Source organism: Oncorhynchus masou, chromosome 23 (assembly GCF_036934945.1).
Source record: "Oncorhynchus masou masou isolate Uvic2021 chromosome 23, UVic_Omas_1.1, whole genome shotgun sequence".
NCBI classification, from domain to species: Eukaryota; Metazoa; Chordata; class Actinopteri; order Salmoniformes; family Salmonidae; genus Oncorhynchus; species Oncorhynchus masou.
In genome coordinates this window covers 8375099-8400098 of record NC_088234.1, presented here as the reverse complement: position 1 = coordinate 8400098, position 25000 = coordinate 8375099, and the positions used below count along the sequence as shown (strand labels likewise).

Sequence of the window (25000 nt, the reverse complement as noted above, 5' to 3'; positions counted from 1 at the left end):
ATCAAGAAATCAAGAAACGTCAGAACAAATATAATTATCAACCCAAATAGTACTTCAATGGTAATCAAAATGCATTCTAGAAGTATGTGGACTGGATGATTTTCCAGAAGCTATACTAAGAATGATATTTACAGAAGGAGATATATTAGACCGAGCTGTGAATCCAGTATATTTTATTTATAAAATAAATATCCAGTGTGTATAAACTGTGTAACTAAAATACCTTGTACAGTGGAAGAAATATTACGATGAGCTATGTGTTGAGAATACACTATTTAAATACACAGCGAGAAACAGGAAGAGACCCGAGGTTCAATGACTCTAAGATGGGACAGCAGTGTTGGCTGTGTGTGTGTATGTGTGTGTGAGTGAGTGAATTTGTAGCAACTAGTAGATGGTTTGTGATTGGCTGTTCAACAATCTGATGGTAATAGAAGCGGTTCGACAATCTGATGGTAATAGAAGCTGTTCAAGAGTCTGATGGTGATAGAAGCTGTTCAACAGTCTGATGGTAATAGAAGCTGTTCAACAATCTGATGGTGATAGAAGCTGTTCAACAGTCTGATGGTGATAGAAGCTGTTCAACAGTCTGATGGTAATAGAAGCTGTTCAACAGTCTGATGGTCATAGAAGCTGTTCAACAGTCTGATGGTCATAGAAGCTGTTCAACAGTCTGATGGTAATAGAAGCTGTTCAACAGTCTGATGGTCATAGAAGCTGTTCAACAGTCTGATGGTCATAGAAGCTGTTCAACAGTCTGATGGTAATAGAAGCTGTTCAACAGTCTGATGGTGATAGAAGCTGTTCAATAGTCTGATGGTAATAGAAGCTGTTCAACAGTCTGATGGTTATAGAAGCTGTTCAACAGTCTGGTGGTGATAGAAGCTGTTCAACAGTGTGATGGTAATAGAAGCTGTTCAACAGTCTGATGGTGATAGAAACTGTTCAACACTCTGACGGTAATAGAAGCTGTTCAACAGTCTGATGGTAATAGAAGCTGTTCAACAGTCTGATGGTGATAGAAGCTGTTCAACAGTCTGATGGTGATAGAAGCTGTTCAACAGTCTGATGGTAATAGCAGCTGTTCAACAGTCTGATGGTGATAGAAACTGTTCAACACTCTGACGGTAATAGAAGCTGTTCAACAGTCTGATGGTAATAGAAGCTGTTCAACAGTCTGATGGTGATAGAAGCTGTTCAACAGTCTGATGGTAATAGCAGCTGTTCAACAGTCTGATGGTGATAGAAGCTGTTCAACAGTCTGATGGTAATAGAAGCTGTTCAACAGTCTGATGGTAATAGAAGCTGTTCAACAGTCTGATGGTGATAGAAGCTGTTCAACAGTCTGATGGTCATAGAAGCTGTTCAACAGTCTGATGGTGATAGAAGCTGTTCAACAGTCTGATGGTGATAGAAGCTGTTCAACAGTCTGATGGTGATAGAAGCTGTTCAATAGTCTGATGGTGATAGAAGCTGTTCAACAGTCTGATGGTGATAGAAGCTGTGTTTTTAGTCTCTCGGTCTTAGCTGTGATGCACCTGTACTGTCTTAGTCTGTCAGTCGGTAGCCGAGTGAAGAGTCCGTGGCTTCGGACTTATGACTTATGTCCTTATGATCTTCTTGGTTGATGTCCTGGAGGGCAGGCAGCGTGCCTGTAATGTAAGTGATGTAAGTGATGTAAGTGATGCGTTGGGCTGACCGCACCACCCTCTGAAGAGCCCTGCGGTTGAGGGTGGTGCAGTTCTCGTACCAGGCGGTGATGCACGACAGAATCATCTCAATGGTACATTTGTAAAAGTTCGTGAGGGTCTAAGGGGCCGAATTTCTTCAGTCTCCTGTGGAGATGCTGTTGTGCCTTCATTCAGTCCATTCCAGGTCCTCGGTGTTGTGTTTTACCTCGCCGGGGAACTTTGTATCCGTCTCGGAATGGAGAAAAACAATAGTATAATGTATTTTTCCAGCAAGTGGGGCAAGTGATGTGTTTGTGAAATTTCAGGAGAACTTTCCTTCAATTTCCTTACACAATGAATGAATGCAGCCTCTGGATATGCTGTTTCCAATTTGTTTAAAGTCCTGTGTAATTCCTTGAGGGTCGGCGTGGCGTCAGCTTGGGGGGGGGGGGGGGGGGTGTACACAGCAGTGAATTCTCTCGGGCGATAATGGGGTCGTCATTTGAACGTGAGGTATTTCAGTTCAGGAGGACTGGAACTCTTAAGGGTTTGTACATTCCGACAATCACACCATGAGTTGCTGTTCATGAAACATCCTCCGTCTTTCCCCCCTCCACACAATGTATGGAAAACCCCACAGGCTGTACAGCCTGATCAAGTACCTCCCCTGTCAGCTGAGTCTCTGTAAAGCAGATGAGGTTACATTAGGCTAGATTAGGTTGTGAATCTCATATCGATCTGGTAGGAAATCCACGCTCTAATCTCGCAAAGTTTTTTTGTCCAGTGACTAATCTAGTAGGAAGTGGAGGGTAGAACGCCAGTTCGCCTTCCCCTTCTCCTTTTACCACAGTGTCTTTTTGGAAAAAAAGGCTCCCGTGATGAATTAATGGCTTTGGGTAATCCAGACAAAGAATCCAGCTACAGAAAGTTGAATTTGTAATGATTAATCTTCAATCTGATGTCCAGAAGTCATAGGAAATAATATTAGAAACTTTCTGATCAAATGATGTAAAAAGAATAACACTAAAATAAACAAAAGACTGCAAAGTTGTCTGGGAGCTAGCAACAGGGCGGCCATCTTGTTCCATCACTTCAGATGGAATGCAGTCTAGAAATGTGGAATGCGGTTATCTTCTGTAAACCCCCCTACCTTGTCACAACACAACTGATGCTCAAACGCATTAAGAAGGAGAGAAATTCCACAAATTAACTTTTAATAAGGCACACATGTTCATTTAAATGCATCCCAGGTGACTACCTCATGAAGCTGGTTGAGAGAATGTGAATCTCAAACAAAGAATATTTTTTGATTTGTTCAACACTTTTTTTGGTTACTACATGATTCCATATGTGTTATTTCATAGTTTTGATGTCTTCACTATTGTTCTACAATATAGTCAATAGTCAAAATAAAGAAAAACCCTTGAATGGGTAGGTGTTCTAGAACTTTTTCTACAAGGTGTTCTAGAACTTTTTCTACAAGGTGTTCTAGAACTTTTGACTTGCAATGTATACAAAAGCATGTGGACACATCTTAAAATTAGTGGATTCGGGGAAGGCCCTTCCTGTTTCAGCATGACAGTGCCCCTCGTGCACAATGTGAGGTCCATACAGAAATGGTTTGTTAAGATCGGTGTGGAAGAGCTTGACTGGACAGTATAGAGCCTTGACCTCAACCCCATCAAACACCTTCGGGATGAATTGGAACGCCGACTGCGAGTCAGGCCTAATCGCCCAACATCAGTACCTGACCTCACTAATGCTCTTCTGGCTGAATGGAAGCAAGTCCCCACAGCAATGTTCCAACATCTAGTGGAAAGCCTTCCCAGAAGAGTGGAGGCTGTTACAGCAGCAAAGGAGGGACCAACTCCATATTAATGCCCATGATTTTGGAATTCAATATTTGACGAGAAGGTGTCTCTCTCTCTCTCTCTCTCTCTCTCTCTCTCTCTCTGTCTCTCTCTGTCTCTCTCTCTCTCTCTCTCTCTCTCTCTCTCTCTCTGTGTGTGTGTGCAGAGTATTCAGGATGCCCTCCAGGGGGCGCTGTCCTCTCTGCTGCAGACCTCACCTCACCGCAGAGTCGCCATGGTTACCTTCAATGACCAGGTACTGATTGATTTTTGGGAGCGAATTTGGAGGGAGGGAGGGAAACAGGTCCTGTTGTGACAGGACTGTATATATATATATATATATATATCACTGTACATAGACTTTTTGTTTTTTTCCTATTGTGTTATTGACTGTATGTTTGCTTATTCCATGTGTAACTCTGTTGTTGTTGTTTGTGTCGCACTGCTTTGCTTTATCTTGGCCAGGTCGCAGTTGTAAATGAGAACTTGTTCTCAACTGGCTTACCTGGTTAAATAAAGGTGAAAAAAAAGAAATTATACATTTTTGAAACCATAATTTAGAATTTTTATCACGGGGACCCTATACTGGGACTCTATACTCTATACTAACTTCACATATAACATTAATCCTCCCCCTAACATTAAAGGAAAACTCCACTCAATTTTGTATATATTTTTTCATTAGTCCATTGTTAATGTTTTTCCATTAGTCCACTGTTAATGTTTTTCCATTAGTCCACTGTTAATGTTTTTCCATTAGTCCACTGTTAATGTTTTTCCATTAGTCCACTGTTAATGTTTTTCCATTAGTCCACTGTTAATGTTTTTCCATTAGTCCACTGTTAATGTTTTTCCATTAGTCCACTGTTAATGTTTTTCCATTAGTCCACTGTTAATGTTTTTTCATGGCAGCAGACAAGTTTTCAAGATATTGGACTTTCAAGAAGCAAAGTGTCACAAAGCAAAGATGTAATCTAGTTGTGTTTCTTGAAATTCCAATATCTTGTATGATCCAATATCTTGTTGTGGCCCAAACCATAGGGGAACTCAGACAAAGAGAGACAAAGAAGCTCAGGATTATAACACAATCCTGTCTCTCGTCCCTTTTGATGTAGTGTAAGATAAGAGTTATAAGAGTTGCGTTACTAACTAGGTCTCCTTCGTTTTGTTGACGTTGAGGGAAGGTTATTTTCCTGACAGCACTCCACCAGGGCCTCATCTCCTCCCTGTAGTCTGTCTCATCGTTGTTGGTAATTAGGCCCACCACCGCTGTGTCGTCTACAAACTTGATGATTGAGTTGGAGACGCACACAGTCATGGGTGAACAGTGAGTAGAGGAGGGGGCTGAGCAGGCACCGTTGTGTGGCCCCTCGTGTTGAGGGTCAGCGTCGTGGAGGCGTTGTTGCCTACCTTCACCACCTGGGGGCGGCCCGGCAGGAAGTCCAGGACCCAGTAGCACAGGGAGGGGCTCAAAGTACTGTTGTGTCACATTGCCTCAGACTGGGAAAACTACTGGTACCCGGTTGTGCACGACACAGATTTAGTGAACCGTAGTGGTGTATTTTCAGTTATGACAAGAGTCCTTTGATAGCATGAATCAACCGTGAACAGAACTATGGTGACAAACTTACCGTCTGTTGATTTTTGAGATGATTGGAATCAAGAAACTGAAGAATGATAGATAGTGGTGAGTGTTTGTGTGCGTGCGTACGTGTGTGTTTGTGTGCATGTGTACGTGTGTGTTTGTGTGCGTGCGTACGTGTGTGTTGTGTGCATGCGTACGTGTGTGTTTGTGTGCGTGCGTACGTGTGTGTTTGTGTGCATGCGTACGTGTGTGTGTTGTGTGCATGCGTACGTGTGTGTTTGTGTGCATGTGTACGTGTGTGTTGTGTGCATGCGTACGTGTGTGTTGTGTGCATGCGTACGTGTGTGTTGTGTGCGTGCGTACGTGTGTGTTGTGTGCATGCGTACGTGTGTGTTGTGTGCATGCGTACGTGTGTGTTGTGTGCGTGCGTACGTGTGTGTTGTGTGCATGCGTACGTGTGTGTTGTGTGCATGTGTACGTGTGTGTTGTGTGCATGTGTACGTGTGTGTTGTGTGCATGCGTACGTGTGTGTTGTGTGCGTGCGTACGTGTGTGTTTGTGTGCATGTGTACGTGTGTGTTTGTGTGCATGTGCACGTGTGTGTTGTGTGCGTGCGTACGTGTGTGTTGTGTGCGTGCGTACGTGTGTGTTGTGTGCGTGCGTACGTGTGTGTTTGTGTGCATGTGTACGTGTGTGTTGTGTGCATGTGTACGTGTGTGTTGTGTGCATGCGTACGTGTGTGTTGTGTGCATGCGTACGTGTGTGTTGTGTGCATGTGTACGTGTGTGTTGTGTGCGTGCGTACGTGTGTGTTTGTGTGCATGTGTACGTGTGTGTTTGTGTGCATGTGTACGTGTGTGTTTGTGTGCATGCGTACGTGTGTGTTTGTGTGCGTGCGTACGTGTGTGTTGTGTGCACGCGTGCAGGGGTGTGTGTTTGATCGATAGTGTCAACAATGATTAATGGTACCTACCTTTCTACCTGTCCACCTGCCTACCTTTCTAACTGTCTACCTACCTGCCTACCTACCTGTCTACCAGTCTACCGGACTACCTGTCTACCTGTCTACCTACCTACCTGTCTACCGGTCTACCGGTCTACCTGTCTACCTGTCCACCTGTCTACCTGTCTACCGGTTTACCTGTCTACCTGCCTACCGGTCTATTGGACTACCTGTCTACCTGTCTACCGGTCTACCTGTCTACCGGTCTACCTGTCTACCTGTCTACCTGCCTACCGGTCTATCTGCCTACCGGTCTACCTGTCTACCTTTCTACCTTTCTACCTGTCTACCTGTCTACCTTTCTACCTTTCTACCTTTCTACCTGCCTACCTGTCTACCGGACTACCTGTCCACCTGTCTACCTGTCTACCTTTCTACCTTTCTACCTGCCTACCTGTCTACCTGTCTACCTTTCTACCTGTCTACCGGACTACCTGTCTACCTTTCTACCTTTCTACCTGCCTACCTGTCTACCTACCTACCTGCCTACCGGTCTACCTGTCTATCTGTCTACCGGTCTACCTGTCTACCGGACTACCTGTCTACCTTTCTACCTGTCTACCTGTCTACCTACCTACCTGTCTACCTGTCTACCTACCTACCTACCTACCTACCTACCTACCTACCTACCTACCTACCTGTCTATATGTCTACCTGTCTACCTGTCTACCTTTCTACCTACCTACCTGTCTACCTACCTACCTGTCTACCTACCTACCTGTCTACCTACCTACCTGTCTACCTACCTACCTACCTACCTACCTACCTACCTACCTACCTACCTACTTACCTGTCTATATGTCTACCTGTCTACCTTTCTACCTGTCTACCGGTCTACCTGTCTACCTGCCTACCGGTCTACCTGTCTACCTTTCTACCTGCCTACCTGTCTACCTTCCTACCTGTCTACCTGTCTACCTTTCTACCTTTCTACCTTTCTACCTGCCTACCTGTCTACCGGACTATATGTCTACCTGTCTACCTTTCTACCTGTCTACCTGTCTACCTGTCTACCTGTCTACCTTTCTACCTGTATTCCGGACTACCTGTCTACCTTTCTACCTGCCTACCTGTCTACCTACCTACCTGCCTACCTGTCTACAGGTCTACCTGTCTATCTGTCTACCTTTCTACCTGTCTACCTGCCTACCGGTCTACCGGTCTACCTGTCTACCTGCCTACCGGTCTAACTGTCTACCTATTTACCTACTAACCTGCCTACCTGCCTACCTTTCTACATGTCTACCTGTCTACCTATCTACCTACTAGCCTGCCTACCTGTCTACCTGTCTACCTATTTACCTACTAACCTGCCTACCTGCCTACCTGTCTACCTGCCTACCTTTCTACATGTCTACCTGTCTACCTATCTACCTACTAACCTGCCTACCTGTCTACCTGTCTACCTATCTACCTACTAACCTGCCTACCTGTCTACCTGCCTACCTGTACACCTGTGGCACATTTTCTTTATTGGTATGATAATTATATCTGTCTCGCTCTCTCTCTCTTGCTCTCTCTGTATGGTGATGGTTCAGGTTCACCAGTCTCCCTGAGGGACTGGGCTATCAATAACACTCCCTCCCCATCCCCTCCCTCTCTCCCTCTGTAGGTAGTAGTGTATGGTGATGGTTCAGGTTCACCAGTCTCTCTGAGGGACTGGGCTATCAATAACACTCCCTCCCCATCCCCTCCCTCTCTCCCTCTGTAGGTAGTAGTGTATGGTGATGGTTCAGGTGCACCAGTCTCTCTGAGGGACTGGGCTCTAGTTGATTCTGACTACCTGAGACAACAGGGTAAACAGTACAACACTCCACACTGTATAGCTGAGAGCTACCAACACCTCTCACTGAGAGTCAAAGAGTGAGTCTGTCTGTCTGGTTGACTGTCTGACTGTCTGACTGTCTGTCTATTTGTCTGGCTGGCTGCCTGACTGGTTGTCTGTCTGTCTGTCTGATTGACTGTCTGACTGGCTGGATGGCTGTGTGCTTGGCTGGCTGGCTGTGTGCTTGGCTGGCTCTATGCCTGACTGGTTGACTGTCTGACTGTCTGGCTGTCTCTGTCTGGCTGTCTGACTGTGACTGACTGTCTGCCTGTCTATCTGGTTGACTGTCTGGCTGTCTGTCTAGTTGACTGTCTGACTGGCTGGTTGTCTGTCTTTGTCTGGCTGTATGTCTGGCTGGCTGTCTGTCTGTCTCTGACTGGCTGTATGACTGTCTGGTTGACTGTCTGACTGGCTGTATGATTGTCTGGTTGACTCTCTGACTGGCTGTATGACTGTCTGTTTGACTGTTTGTCTGGCTGTATGACTGTCTGGTTGACTGTTTGACTGGCTGTATGACTGTCTGGTTGACTGTTTGACTGGCTAGCTGACTGCCTGGTTGACTGTTTGACTGGCTAGCTGACTGTCTGGTTGACTCTTTGACTGGCTAGCCGACTGGCTAGCTGACTGTCTGGTTGACTGTTTGACTGGCTGTATGACTGTCTGGTTGACTGTTTGACTGGCTAGCTGACTGTCTGGTTGACTGTTTGACTGGCTAGCTGACTGTCTGGTTGACTGTTTGACTGGCTAGCTGACTGGCTAGCTGACTGTCTGGTTGACTGTTTGACTGGCTGTATGACTGTCTGGTTGACTGTTTGACTGGCTAGCTGACTGTCTGGTTGACTGTTTGACTGGCTAGCTGACTGTCTGGTTGACTGTTTGACTGGCTAGCTGACTGGCTGCCTGTCTTATTAAAACTGTATCTCCCTCTCCAGGCTGAGGGAGCATGGAGCTACAGCGCTGGGTCCTGCTGCCTTGGTCTCCATTGCTATGGCGTCTCGATACGTGGGGTCAAAGGTCAGAGCTGAGCATTCCATTCAATACCAGTTCACTTCCTGTCTCACAGCCAATCCGTTGCCTGGTTGACATTCTGACAGCATGTCCCATTTCTGTCTGTTTGACAACTCCTATGTTATTGTTGCGACCATTTATAATCTTTCTGTGTTCTGTGATTGGTTGACCTCTAGGTGATCCTGTGTACAGACGGGCGAGCTAACATCGGATTGGGTCTAATGGAGGAGAGTCCCGCCCCTTTCTCCTCCCCCCAGTCACCTTACTTCTACAGACAGCTAGCCCACGAGGCAGCTAACAGCGGGTTAGTGTAATCCCAAAATACCTCCATGTACCCTCTATATACCACCGAAACCCATGTACCCCTAAATACAATACAATGCACCCCCAAACATCCACGCCCAAAAGCTTATCACAAAACTCCCAAATATCAAAATCCATAAAGCACCAAAACCTGGGTGGACAGCAGAGGACTGTTTACCCACTGGTCTAGTGGGGGGGGGCACAAGTTTTGGGGACCCCCCCAGATAGCATATCAACGCATCATAAGCCATGGAATAAATGTTTAGAATTACAGGACTGGCTGACTGATTGACTGACTGACTGATTGACTGACTGACTGACTGCCTGATTGACTGACTGACTGCCTGACTGCCTGATTGACTGACTGATTAACTGACTGACTGATTGCCTGCCTGCCTGATTGACTAATTTACTGACTGATTGAATGACTGACTGACTGCCTGATTGACTCATTTACTGACTGACTGACTAATTTACTGCCTGATTGACTGACTCATTTACTGCCTGATTGACTGACTCATTTACTGACTGACTGCCTGATTGACTGACTGATTGTATGACCTGTTTCTGCAGTGTGATAGTGTCGGTGATGACATTTGAGGGAACAGACTGCAGGTTGGCTGAGGTGGGACTACTGGCAGACCAGACTGGAGGCAGGGTGAGACACACAACAGATCTGCCCAGTCATGGACGCACACACACACACACACACACACACACACACACACACACACACACACACACACACACACACACACACACACACACACACACACACACACACACACACACACACACACACACACACACACACACACACACACACACACACACACACACCTGTGTAAATGTCTCAGATAGCATCAGCCTAAGGAATCAAAAACTGAAAGATGAAGGTAGAGTTTTGGCAGCCTCTGTTTCAGTACATGCCAGGAATGCCAGGAGTGTGTGAGTTTAGCCATTGAGGTGATGAGAGATGTGCTTCCTTCCTTGTTTGTTTGTTACTTCAACAGTGTTCTAGAACACCTCGGTCTTCTCTGTCTCTAGTCTTTCTCATTGGATGATTGGTTTAGTATGTGAAAGTTCATTTGACTCTCTCTCTCTCTGTCTCTGTCTCTCTCTCTCTCTCTCTGTCTCTCTCTCTCTCTCTCTGTCTCTCTCTCTGTCTCTCTCTCTCTCTCTCTCTATCTCTCTCTCTATCTGTCTCTCTCTCTATCTCTCTCTCTGTCTCCCTCTCTCGCTCTCTCTCTCTGTCTCTCTCTCTCTATCTATCTCTCTCTCTGTCCCTCTCTCTCTCTTTCTCTTTCTCTTCTTTCCGCCTGCTCCCTTCTTGCATCTCTCTTCCACTCCTCCTCTTCCCACCCTTCCAATTCAATTCAATTCAATTCAAGGGCCTTTATTGCCATGGGAAACATTTCTCTACCTCTCACCCTTTCCTTCTCCTCCTCCTCCCCCTCTTCCTCCTCCATGTCAGTCCAGAATATATATATATATACAGTGAGGGGGGAAAAGTATTTGATCCCCTGCTGATTTTGTACATTTGCCCACTGACAAAGAAATGATCAGTCTATAATTTTAATGGTAGGTTTATTTGAACAGCGAGAGACAGAATAACAACAAAATACAGAAAAACGCTTGTCAAGAATGTTATAAATTGATTTGCATTTTAATGAGGGAAATTTGTTTTGCAGAGGGGTCAAATACTTAACTTAGTACTTGGAACCTTCAGCTCCCTCCACAGATGTTCTATGGGATGAAGGTCTGGAGACTGGCTAGGCCACTGCAGGATCTTAATGTGCTTCTTCTTGAGCCACTCCTTTGTTGCCTTGGCTGTGTGTTTTGGGTCATTCTCATGCTGGAATACCCATCCATGACCCATTTTCAATGCCCTGGCTGATGGAAGGAGGTTCTCACCCAAGATTTGACGGTACCTGGCCCCGTCCATCGTCCCTTTGATGCGGTGTTGTCCTGTCCCCTTAGCAGAAAAACACCCCCAAAGCATAATGTTTCCACCTCCATGTTTGATGGTGGGGATGGTGTTCTTGGGGTCATAGGCAACATTCCTCTTCCTCCTCCCAACACGGCGAGTTGAGTTGATGCCAAAGAGCTCCATTTTGGTCTCATCTGACCACAACACTTTCACCCAGTTGTCCTCTGAATCATTCAGATGTTCATTTGCAAACTTCAGACGGGCATGTATATGTGCTTTCTTGAGCAGGGGGACCTTGCGGCGCTGCAGGACTTCAGTCCTTCACGGCGTAGTGTGTTACCAATTGTTTTCTTGGTCTTGGCCATGGTGGAGAGTTTGGAATCTGATTGATTGATTACTTCTGTGGACAGGTGTCTTTTATATTGGTAACAAACTGAGATTAGGAGCACTCCCTTTAAGAGTGTGTTCCTAATCTCAGCTCGTTACCTGTATAAAAGACACCTGGGAGCCAGAAACCTTTCTGATTGAGAGGGGGTCAAATACATATTTCCCTCATTAAAATGCAAATCAATTTATAACATTTTTGACATGCGTTTTTCAGGATGTTGTTGTTGTTCTGTCTCTCACTGTTCAAATAAACCTACCATTAAAATTATAGACTGATCATTTCTTTGTCCGTGGGCAAACGTACAAAATCAGCAGGGGATCAAATACTTTTTCCTTCACTGTATGTGTCACACCCTGGCCATAGAGAGGCTTTTATTCTCTATTTTGGTTAGGCCAGGGTGTGACTAGGATGGGCATTCTAGTTTCGTTATTTCTGTTTTCTGTTTCTATGTTTTGGCCGGGTATGGTTCTCAATCAGGGACAGCTGTCTATCGTTGTCTCTGATTGGGAATCATACTTAGGCAGCCTGTTTGGCCACCTTAGTTGTACAGTTATACAGTGAGTATAAGTTAGTTAGTTATACAGTGAGTATTAGTTAGTTATACAGTGAGTATTAGTTAGTTAGTTATACAGTATAAGTTAGTTAGTTATACAGTATAAGTTAGTTAGTTATACAGTGAGTATAAGTTAGTTAGTTATACAGTATAAGTTTGTTAGTTATACAGTATAAGTTTGTTAGTTAGTTATACAGTGAGTATAAGTTAGTTAGTTATACAGTATAAGTTAGTCAGTTATACAGTGAGTATTAGTTAGTTAGTTATACAGTGAGTATAAGTTAGTTAGTTATACAGTATAAGTTAGTCAGTTATACAGTGAGTATTAGTTAGTTAGTTATACAGTGAGTATAAGTTAGTTAGTTATACAGTATTAGTTAGTTAGTTATACAGTATTAGTTAGTTAGTTATACAGTATAAGTTAGTTAGTTATACAGTATAAGTTAGTTAGTTATACAGTATAAGTTAGTTAGTTATACAGTATAAGTTAGTTAGTTATACAGTATAAGTTCGTTAATTAGTTATACAGTGAGTATTAGTTAGTTAGTTATACAGTATAAGTTAGTTAGTTATACAGTATAAGTTAGTTAGTTATACAGTATAAGTTAGTTAGTTATACAGTATAAGTTCGTTAATTAGTTATACAGTGAGTATTAGTTAGTTAGTTATACAGTGAGTATAAATTAGTTAGTTATACAGTATAAGTTAGTTAATTATACAGTGAGTATAAGTTAGTTAGTTATACAGTGAGTATAAGTTAGTTAGTTATACAGTGAGTATAAGTTAGTTAGTTATACAGTATAAGTTAGTTAATTATACAGTGAGTATAAGTTAGTTAGTTATACAGTGAGTATAAGTTAGTTAGTTATACAGTGAGTATAAGTTAGTTAGTTATACAGTGAGTATAAGTTAGTTAGTTATACAGTGAGTATAAGTTAGTTAGTTATACAGTATAAGTTAGTCAGTTATACAGTGAGTATTAGTTAGTTAGTTAGTTATACAGTGAGTATTAGTTAGTTAGTTATACAGTGAGTATAAGTTAGTTAGTTATACAGTATAAGTTAGTCAGTTATACAGTGAGTATTAGTTAGTTAGTTATACAGTGAGTATTAGTTAGTTAGTTTATACAGTATAAGTTAGTCAGTTATACAGTGAGTATTAGTTAGTTAGTTAGTTAGTTATACAGTGAGTATTAGTTAGTTAGTTATACAGTGAGTATAAGTTAGTTAGTTATACAGTGAGTATTAGTTAGTTAGTTATACAGTGAGTATAAGTTAGTTAGTTATACAGTGAGTATTAGTTAGTTAGTTTATACAGTATAAGTTAGTCAGTTATACAGTGAGTATTAGTTAGTTAGTTAGTTATACAGTGAGTATTAGTTAATTAGTTATGCAGTGAGTATAAGTTAGTCAGTTATACAGTGAGTATTAGTTAGTTAGTTATACAGTGAGTATTAGTTAGTTAGTTATACAGTGAGTATTAATTAGTTAGTTATACAGTGAGTATAAGTTAGTTAGTTATACAGTATAAGTTAGTTAGTTATACAGTGAGTATTAATTAGTTAGTTATACAGTGAGTATAAGTTAGTTAGTTATACAGTGAGTATTAGTTAGTTAGTTATACAGTGAGTATTAATTAGTTAGTTATACAGTGAGTATAAGTTAGTTAGTTATACAGTGAGTATTAGTTAGTTAGTTATACAGTGAGTATTAATTAGTTAGTTATACAGTGAGTATAAGTTAGTTAGTTATACAGTATTAGTTAGTTAGTTATACAGTGAGTATTAATTAGTTAGTTATACAGTGAGTATAAGTTAGTTAGTTATACAGTATAAGTTAGTTAGTTATACAGTATAAGTTAGTTAGTTATACAGTATAAGTTAGTTAGTTATACAGTATAAGTTTGTTAGTTATACAGTATAAGTTTGTTAGTTAGTTATACAGTGAGTATTAGTTAGTTAGTTATACAGTATAAGTTTGTTAGTTAGTTATACAGTGAGTATAAGTTAGTTAGTTATACAGTATAAGTTTGTTAGTTATACAGTATAAGTTTGTTAGTTAGTTATACAGTGAGTATAAGTTAGTTAGTTATACAGTGAGTATTAGATAGTTAGTTATACAGTGAGTATAAGTTAGTTAGTTATACAGTATAAGTTAGTCAGTTATACAGTGAGTATTAGTTAGTTAGTTATACAGTGAGTATAAGTTAGTTAGTTATACAGTATAAGTTAGTCAGTTATACAGTGAGTATTAGTTAGTTAGTTATACAGTGAGTATAAGTTAGTTAGTTATACAGTATTAGTTAGTTAGTTATACAGTATTAGTTAGTTAGTTATACAGTATAAGTTAGTTAGTTATACAGTATGAGTTAGTTAGTTATACAGTATAAGTTAGTTAGTTATACAGTATAAGTTAGTTAGTTATACAGTATAAGTTAGTTAGTTATACAGTATAAGTTCGTTAATTAGTTATACAGTGAGTATTAGTTAGTTAGTTATACAGTATAAGTTAGTTAGTTATACAGTATAAGTTAGTTAGTTATACAGTATAAGTTAGTTAGTTATACAGTATAAGTTAGTTAGTTATACAGTATAAGTTCGTTAATTAGTTATACAGTGAGTATTAGTTAGTTAGTTATACAGTGAGTATAAATTAGTTAGTTATACAGTATAAGTTAGTTAATTATACAGTGAGTATAAGTTAGTTAGTTATACAGTGAGTATAAGTTAGTTAGTTATACAGTGAGTATAAGTTAGTTAGTTATACAGTATAAGTTAGTTAATTATACAGTGAGTATAAGTTAGTTAGTTATACAGTGAGTATAAGTTAGTTAGTTATACAGTGAGTTATAAGTTAGTTAGTTATACAGTGAGTATAAGTTAGTTAGTTATACAGTGAGTATAAGTTAGTTAGTTATACAGTATAAGTTAGTCAGTTATACAGTGAGTATTAGTTAGTTAGTTAGTTATACAGTGAGTATTAGTTAGTTAGTTATACAGTGAGTATAAGTTAGTTAGTTATACAGTATAAGTTAGTCAGTTATACAGTGAGTATTAGTTAGTTAGTTATACAGTGAGTATTAGTTAGTTAGTTTATACAGTATAAGTTAGTCAGTTATACAGTGAGTATTAGTTAGTTAGTTATACAGTGAGTATAAGTTAGTTAGTTATACAGTATTAGTTAGTTAGTTATACAGTATAAGTTAGTTAGTTATACAGTATAAGTTAGTTAGTTATACAGTATAAGTTAGTTAGTTATACAGTATAAGTTAGTTAGTTATACAGTATAAGTTAGTTAGTTATACAGTATAAGTTAGTTAGTTATACAGTATAAGTTCGTTAATTAGTTATACAGTGAGTATTAGTTAGTTAGTTAGTTATACAGTATAAGTTAGTTAGTTATACAGTATAAGTTAGTTAGTTATACAGTATAAGTTAGTTAGTTATACAGTATAAGTTAGTTAGTTATACAGTATAAGTTCGTTAATTAGTTATACAGTGAGTATTAGTTAGTTAGTTATACAGTGAGTATAAATTAGTTAGTTATACAGTATAAGTTAGTTAATTATACAGTGAGTATAAGTTAGTTAGTTATACAGTGAGTATAAGTTAGTTAGTTATACAGTATAAGTTAGTTAATTATACAGTGAGTATAAGTTAGTTAGTTATACAGTGAGTATAAGTTAGTTAGTTATACAGTGAGTATAAGTTAGTTAGTTATACAGTGAGTATAAGTTAGTTAGTTATACAGTGAGTATAAGTTAGTTAGTTATACAGTATAAGTTAGTCAGTTATACAGTGAGTATTAGTTAGTTAGTTATACAGTGAGTATTAGTTAGTTAGTTATACAGTGAGTATAAGTTAGTTAGTTATACAGTGAGTATAAGTTAGTTAGTTATACAGTATAAGTTAGTTAATTATACAGTGAGTATAAGTTAGTTAGTTATACAGTGAGTATAAGTTAGTTAGTTATACAGTGAGTATAAGTTAGTTAGTTATACAGTGAGTATAAGTTAGTTAGTTATACAGTGAGTATAAGTTAGTTAGTTATACAGTATAAGTTAGTCAGTTATACAGTGAGTATTAGTTAGTTAGTTAGTTATACAGTGAGTATTAGTTAGTTAGTTATACAGTGAGTATAAGTTAGTTAGTTATACAGTATAAGTTAGTCAGTTATACAGTGAGTATTAGTTAGTTAGTTATACAGTGAGTATTAGTTAGTTAGTTTATACAGTATAAGTTAGTCAGTTATACAGTGAGTATTAGTTAGTTAGTTATACAGTGAGTATAAGTTAGTTAGTTATACAGTATTAGTTAGTTAGTTATACAGTATTAGTTAGTTAGTTATACAGTATAAGTTAGTTAGTTATACAGTATAAGTTAGTTAGTTATACAGTATAAGTTAGTTAGTTATACAGTATAAGTTAGTTAGTTATACAGTATAAGTTAGTTAGTTATACAGTATAAGTTCGTTAATTAGTTATACAGTGAGTATTAGTTAGTTAGTTATACAGTATAAGTTAGTTAGTTATACAGTATAAGTTAGTTAGTTATACAGTATAAGTTAGTTAGTTATACAGTATAAGTTAGTTAGTTATACAGTATAAGTTAGTTAGTTATACAGTGAGTATTAGTTAGTTATACAGTGAGTATAAGTTAGTTAGTTATACAGTATAAGTTAGTTAGTTATACAGTGAGTATAAGTTAGTTAGTTATACAGTGAGTATAAGTTAGTTAGTTATACAGTATAAGTTAGTTAATTATACAGTGAGTATAAGTTAGTTAGTTATACAGTGAGTATAAGTTAGTTAGTTATACAGTGAGTATAAGTTAGTTAGTTATACAGTGAGTATAAGTTAGTTAGTTATACAGTGAGTATAAGTTAGTTAGTTATACAGTATAAGTTAGTCAGTTATACAGTGAGTATTAGTTAGTTAGTTATACAGTGAGTATTAGTTAGTTAGTTATACAGTGAGTATAAGTTAGTTAGTTATACAGTATAAGTTAGTCAGTTATACAGTGAGTATTAGTTAGTTAGTTATACAGTGAGTATTAGTTAGTTAGTTTATACAGTATAAGTTAGTCAGTTATACAGTGAGTATTAGTTAGTTAGTTAGTTAGTTATACAGTGAGTATTAGTTAGTTAGTTATACAGTGAGTATAAGTTAATTAGTTATACAGTGAGTATTAGTTAGTTAGTTATACAGTGAGTATAAGTTAGTTAGTTATACAGTGAGTATTAGTTAGTTAGTTTATACAGTATAAGTTAGTCAGTTATACAGTGAGTATTAGTTAGTTAGTTAGTTATACAGTGAGTATTAGTTAATTAGTTATGCAGTGAGTATAAGTTAGTCAGTTATACAGTGAGTATTAGTTAGTTAGTTATACAGTGAGTATTAGTTAGTTAGTTATACAGTGAGTATTAGTTAGTTAGTTATACAGTATTAGTTAGTTAGTTATACAGTGAGTTTTAGTTAGTTAGTTATACAGTGAGTTTTAGTTAGTTACTTATACAGTGAGTATTAGTTAGTTAGTTATACAGTGAGTTTTAGTTAGTTAGTTATACAGTGAGTATAAGTTAGTTAGTTAGTTATACAGTGAGTATTAGTTAGTTAGTTATACAGTGAGTATAAGTTAGTTAGTTAGTTATACAGTGAGTATAAGTTAGTTAGTTATACAGTGAGTATAAGTTAGTTAGTTATACAGTGAGTATTAGTTAGTTAGTTATACAGTGAGTATTAGTTAGTTAGTTATACAGTGAGTATTAGTTAGTTAGTTATACGGTGAGTATTAGTTAGTTAGTTATACAGTGAGTATTAGTTAGTTAGTTATACAGTGAGTATAAGTTAGTTAGTTATACGGTGAGTATTAGTTAGTTAGTTATACAGTGAGTATTAGTTAGTTAGTTATACAGTGAGTATTAGTTAGTTAGTTATACAGTGAGTATTAGTTAGTTAGTTATACAGTGAGTATAAGTTAGTTAGTTATACGGTGAGTATTAGTTAGTTAGTTATACAGTGAGTATTAGTTAGTTAGTTATACAGTGAGTATAAGTTAGTTAGTTATACAGTGAGTATTAGTTATTTAGTTATACAGTGAGTATTAGTTAGTTAGTTATACAGTGAGTATTAGTTAGTTAGTTATACAGTATTAGTTAGTTAGTTATACAGTATTAGTTAGTTAGTTATACAGTATTAGTTAGTTAGTTATACAGTGAGTATAAGTTAGTTAGTTATACAGTGAGTATAAGTTAGTTAGTTATACAGTGAGTATTAGTTAGTTAGTTATACAGTGAGTATTAGTTAGTTAGTTATACAGTATTAGTTAGTTAGTTATACAGTATTAGTTAGTTAGTTATACAGTGAGTATTAGTTAGTTAGTTATACAGTGAGTATTAGTTAGTTAGTTATACAGTGAGTATAAGTTAGTTAGTTATACAGTGAGTATTAGTTAGTTAGTTATACAGTGAGTATTAGTTAGTTAGTTATACAGTGAGTATAAGTTAGTTAGTTATACAGTGAGTATTAGTTAGTTAGTTAGTTATACAGAGAGTATAAGTTAGTTAGTTATACAGTGCATTCGGAAAGTATTCAGACCCCTTGACTTTTTCCACAGTTTGTTACGTTACAGCCTTATTCTAAAATTGATTAAATAGTTTTTTTTTGTTTTTTTTGACAGTATATGAATATAAAATGTGTGTACAGCAGTAGTTATGAAGGATGAGCCTGGAATAGAATACAGTATCTACATATGAAGTGGGTAAAACAGTATGTAAACTCACATCCTCTGTCAACTGTTCAGGTGAGTATAGTAAGCATCGGTACCGTAGCAACAGAGATCCAGTCAGCTCTGGCCGACAACATCCTAGCAACGGGTGTCATGGCAACGCTACTAGCAGCTGATGGCGTGTGAGTATGACTCCATTTTGAGGTTGAGTGTGACACACACACATCTATTGATTTCAATATCTGTTTTTTTATTTTTTATTATTCAAGTCTCGACAGTCAGTCATGAAAACACGTGACTTCTCTCTGTCTGTCCACCAGGTATTTCCCCTACGAGGAGGAGTGGAGCCACCGTCTCGTAAGAGAGATAGGAAACGTAACAGAAGCAGTAGAAATCACCTTTCAGTTCGCCTGCAAGCCTGACAGCGTAGAGGGTGAGTGAGATACACACACAGGCACACACACACACGCACGCACGCACGCACGCACGCACGCACGCACGCACGCACGCACACACACACACACACACACACACACACACACACACACACACACACACACACACACACACACACACACACACACCAGTGGTGGACTTGATTACCAACAACAACGAGACGGCCTACAGGGAGGAGGTGAGGGCCCTCGGAGGGTGTTGTCAGGAAAATAACCTCACACTCAACGTCAACAAAACTGATGATCGTGGACTTCAGGAAACAGCAGAAGGAGGACCCGCCCCTACCCCCCATCCACATCGGCGGGACAGCAGTGGAGAAGGTGGAAAGTTTTACGTTTCTTGGCGTACACATCACAACTGAATTGGTCCACCCACACAGACAGCGTGGTGAAGAAGGCCCAGTAGCGCCTCCTCAACCTCAGGAGGCTGAAGAAATGTGGCTTGTCACCAAAAACACTCACAAACCTCTACAGATGCACAATCGAGAGCATCCTGTCGGAAACTGCACGGAAACTGCACCCTGTCAACCGCAAGACTTTCCAGAGGGTGGTGCGGTCTGCACAACGCATCACCGGGGGCAAACTACCTGCCCTCCATGACACCTACAGCACCCGATGTCACAGGAAGGCCAAAAAGATCATCAAGGACAACAACCACACGAACCACTGCCTGTTCACCCCGCTGTCATCCAGAAGGCGAGGTCAGTACAGGTGCATCAAAGCTGGGACGGAGAGACTGAAAAACAGCTTCTATCTCAAGGCCTTCAGACTGCTAAACAGCAATAACTAACTCAGAGTGGCTGCTGCCTACATCAAATCAAATTGATTTATATAGCCCTTCGTACATCAGCTGATATCTCAAAGTACTGTACAGAAACCCAGCCTAAAACCCTAAACAGCAAGCAATGCAGGTGTAGAAGCACGGTGGCTAGGAAAAACTCCCTAGAAAGGCCAAAACCTAGGAAGAAACCTAGAGAGGAACCAGGCTATGTGGGGTGGCCAGTCCTCTTCTGGCTGTCCCAGGTGGAGATTATAACAGAACATGGCCAAGATGTTCAAATGTTCATAAATGACCAGCATGGTCGAATAATAATAAGGCAGAACAGTTGAAACTGGAGCAGCAGCACGGCCAGGTGGACTGGGGACAGCAAGGAGTCATTATGCCAGGTAGTCCTGAGGCATGGTCCTAGGGCTCAGGTCCTCAGAGAGAGAGAAATAAAGAGAGAAAGAGAGAATTAGAGAGAGCATACTTAAATTCACACAGGACACCGGATAGGACAGGGGAAGTACTCCAGATATAACAAACTGACCCTAGCCCCCCGACACATAAACTACTGCAGCATAAATACTGGAGGCTGAGACAGGAGGGGTCAGGAGACACTGTGGCCCCATCCGAGGACACCCCCGGACAGGTCCAAACAGGAAGGATATAACCCCACCCACTTTGCTAAAGCACAGCCCCACACCACTAGAGGGATATCCTCAACCACCAACTTACCATCCTGAGACAAGGCCGAGTATAGCTCACAAAGATCTCCGCCACGGCACAACCCAAGGGGGGTGCCAACCCAGACAGGAAGACCACGTCAGAGACTCCACCCCACTCAAGTGACGCACCCCTCCTAGGGACGGCATGAAAGAGCACCAGTAAGCCAGTGACTCATCCCCTATAATAGGGTTAGAGGCAGAGAATCCCAGTGGAAAGAGGAGGACCGGCCAGGCAGAGACAGCAAGGGCGGTTCGTTGCTCCAGAGCCTTTCCCAATCACTGGCCACTTTAATAAATGGATCACTACTCACTTTAAACAATGTCACTTTAAATAATGCCACTTTAATAATATTTACATATCTTACATTACTCATACCACATGTATATACTGTATTTTATACCAACTATTGTCGCTCGGCCATCTCTCATCCATATATTTTTATGTACATATTCTCATTCACCCATTTAGATTTGTGTATTAGGTTATTGTTGTGGAATTGTTAGATTACTTCTTAAATATTACTGCACGGTCAGAACTAGAAGCACAAGCATTTCACTACCCTCACATTAACATCTGCTAACCATGTGTATGTGACCAATAAAATGTGATTTGACATGCACAATTGCACACACTCTCAAACACACACAGTACCCCATAGTGACTCCCAGTGTGTGTGTGCACGTGTGTGCGTGTGTGTGTGTGTTGTACAGGTTTCATGCGTAGAGCCAGAATACCGTTCCAGTTACAGCTGTCCTTCACCACCAGAGATCAACAGAACGTCACACGCATCATTACTGAACAGAGACGGGTTACAACCAGCAGGTCACACACACACACACACACACACACACACACACACACACACACACACACACACACACACACACACACACACACACACACACACACGCACACACGCACGCACGCACGCACGCACGCACGCACGCACGCACGCACGCACGCACGCACGCACACACACACACACACACACACACACACACACACACACACACACACACACACACACACACACACACACACACACACACACACACAGGCACACACACACACACACACGGGCACACACGCACAGACACACGCGCACACAGACACACACAGACACACACAGACACGCACACACGCACACACGCACACGCGCACACGCACACACGCACAGACACACGCACACGCTCGCGCACACACACACACACACACACACACACACACACACACACACACACACACACACACACACACACACACACACACACACACATATTATCATCATCATTAGGTAGCCTTGACGTTAGAGTGGCCGATCAGCAGTTGGAATGTTGCCGGTTCAAATCCCGGGCTGTGATGATGGGGTCTGATCCCAGGTCCCTAAAATATATTTTCTCTCTGTCTCTCTCTCCATCTCTTTAGCTGGTTGTGGGCAGGCAGTCTGAACATGTCAGTGTTAGGGGTCCACTGTGCCCAGCTGTGTGCCAGGTTAACTATGGAGGGACGAGTCCATGAGGCACAGAGACAACTCAGAGCACAGCAGAACCTGCTCAAAGACATCAGGTAGGTTGTCTGAAATGGACATGTTTTCCTTTAGTATGATCCGAACACGAAGCATGAAAAACACTGCTATAGTGTGGGGGATAGAGAGGACTGGAGTTGCCTGTCCCCTGGTGTAGGGCTTATCGACTTGTATTAAATGCTAAAACTGCCCTAACAAGCAGAAAAGGCAGTGACTGTTCATTTGGTCGAAAATTACACTAACACATTTTTTTGCTACGTTAAATACTTGCTTAATGATGTGGACAAATATCCTGCCTCTTTTGTTTTGTGTCTTGGATATGGATATTTTATCTATCTATTTATTTATATATATATCTATTTATTTATATTTATTTTAGATTATACATGTTAGCAGTAACTGTATAAAGTTACTGTAAAACCAAGGTAAATAAAAGCCATTTTTCTCAGTCCCACGCTATGAGCAGTTACTGCTCTTTTTGCTTGGCAGAGAAGGTTATAACAAAAACCGTATGTCTTCACACTGCTGACAAGGTGAAGGCTTGTTTTATTTTGGGTGTACTGTGCCTTTAACCCTTTCCATCTTGTCCCCAGTGTGCAGAGGCCCAATCCAAAGGAGGAAAGTATCTATGGCAACTGGATCAGTACCATGACAACCATATGCGATGACCTCATTACAGACTCCCAAGTAATCAGTCAATCAATCAATCACTCTATGTCCGTCTGTCCGTCCGTCTGTCCGTCCGTCGAGAGACAGAAAGAGAGAGACAGAGACAGAAAGACAGAAAGAGAGAGACAGAGACAGAAAGAGAGAAACAAAGATAGAAAGAGAGAAACAAAGACAGAAAGAGAGAGAAACAAAGACATATAGAGAGAAACAAAGACAGAAAGAGAGAGAAACAAAGACAGAAAGAGAGAAACAAAGACAGAAAGAGAGAAACAAAGACAGAAAGAGAGAGAAACAAAGACAGAAAGAGAGAAACAAAGACAGAAAGAGAGAGAAACAAAGACAGAAAGAGAGAGAAACAAAGACAGAAAGAGAGAGAAACAAAGACAGAAAGAGAGAAACAAATACAGAAAGAGTGAGACAGAGAAACAAAGACAGAAAGAGAGAGACAGAGAAACAAAGACAGAAATAGAGAAACAAAGACAGAAAGAGAGAAACAAATACAGAAAGAGAGAGACAGAGACAGAGACAGAAAGAGAGAAACAAAGACAGAAAGAGAGAGAAACAAAGACAGAAAGAGAGAGACAGAAAGAGAGAAAGAGAGAGACAAAGACAGAAAGAGAGAAACAAAGACAGAGAGACAGAAAGATAGAAAGATAGAAACAGAAAGAGAGAACGAGAGAGACAGACAGGAAGAGAGAGACAGAGAGAGACAGACAGGAAGAGAGAGACAAAGACAGAGAGAGACAGACAGAAAGAGAGAGACAAAGACAGAGAGAGACAGACAGGAAGAGAGAGACAAAGACAGAGAGAGACAGACAGGAAGAGAGAGACAAAGACAGAGAGAGACAGACAGGAAGAGAGAGACAAAGACAGAGAGAGACAGACAGGAAGAGAGAGACAAAGACAGAGAGAGACAGACAGGAAGAGAGAGACAAAGACAGAGAGAGACAGACAGGAAGAGAGAGACAAAGACAGAGAGAGACAGACAGGAAGAGAGAGACAAAGACAGAGAGAGACAGACAGGAAGAGAGAGACAAAGACAGAGAGAGACAAAGACAGGAAGAGAGAGACAAAGACAGAGAGAGACAGACAGGAAGAGAGAGACAAAGACAGAGAGAGACAGACAGGAAGAGAGAGACAAAGACAGAGAGAGACAGACAGGAAGAGAGAGACAAAGACAGAGAGAGACAGACAGGAAGAGAGAGACAAAGACAGAGAGAGACAGACAGGAAGAGAGAGACAAAGACAGAGAGAGACAGACAGGAAGAGAGAGACAAAGACAGAGAGAGACAGACAGGAAGAGAGAGACAAAGACAGAGAGAGACAGACAGGAAGAGAGAGACAAAGACAGAGAGAGACAGACAGGAAGAGAGAGACAAAGACAGAGGGAGACAGACAGGAAGAGAGAGACAAAGACAGAGAGAGACAGACAGGAAGAGAGAGACAAAGACAGAGAGAGACAGACAGGAAGAGAGAGACAAAGACAGAGAGAGACAGACAGGAAGAGAGAGACAAAGACAGAGAGAGACAGACAGGAAGAGAGAGACAAAGACAGAGAGAGACAGACAGGAAGAGAGAGACAAAGACAGAGAGAGACAGACAGGAAGAGAGAGACAAAGACAGAGAGAGACAGACAGGAAGAGAGAGACAAAGACAGAGAGAGACAGACAGGAAGAGAGAGACAAAGACAGAGAGAGACAGACAGGAAGAGAGAGACAAAGACAGAGAGAGACAGACAGGAAGAGAGAGACAAAGACAGAGAGAGACAGACAGGGAGAGAGAGACAAAGACAGAGAGAGACAGACAGGAAGAGAGAGACAAAGACAGAGAGAGACAGACAGGGAGAGAGAGACAAAGACAGAGAGAGACAGACAGGAAGAGAGAGACAAAGACAGAGAGAGACAGACAGGAAGAGAGAGACAAAGACAGAGAGAGACAGACAGGAAGAGAGAGACAAAGACAGAGAGAGACAGACAGGAAGAGAGAGACAAAGACAGAGAGAGACAGACAGGAAGAGAGAGACAA

At 40.5% G+C, this 25000-nt stretch overlaps 1 protein-coding gene across 1 annotated transcript in view; it reads left to right on the top strand.

Annotated features, from left to right (window-relative positions):
• si:dkey-9k7.3 (circularly permutated Ras protein 1) overlaps positions 1–25000 on the top strand; it is a 34291-nt gene that overhangs the window by 7637 nt on the left and 1654 nt on the right. The window contains exons 8-17 of the mRNA XM_064931037.1: positions 3687–3776; positions 7818–7969; positions 8864–8945; positions 9116–9243; positions 9816–9900; positions 18913–19019; positions 19158–19270; positions 21492–21603; positions 22207–22347; positions 22900–22993. Of these exons, the coding sequence (XP_064787109.1) occupies positions 3687–3776; positions 7818–7969; positions 8864–8945; positions 9116–9243; positions 9816–9900; positions 18913–19019; positions 19158–19270; positions 21492–21603; positions 22207–22347; positions 22900–22993 (1104 nt within the window). The remainder of the gene's footprint in view (positions 1–3686; positions 3777–7817; positions 7970–8863; positions 8946–9115; positions 9244–9815; positions 9901–18912; positions 19020–19157; positions 19271–21491; positions 21604–22206; positions 22348–22899; positions 22994–25000) is intronic.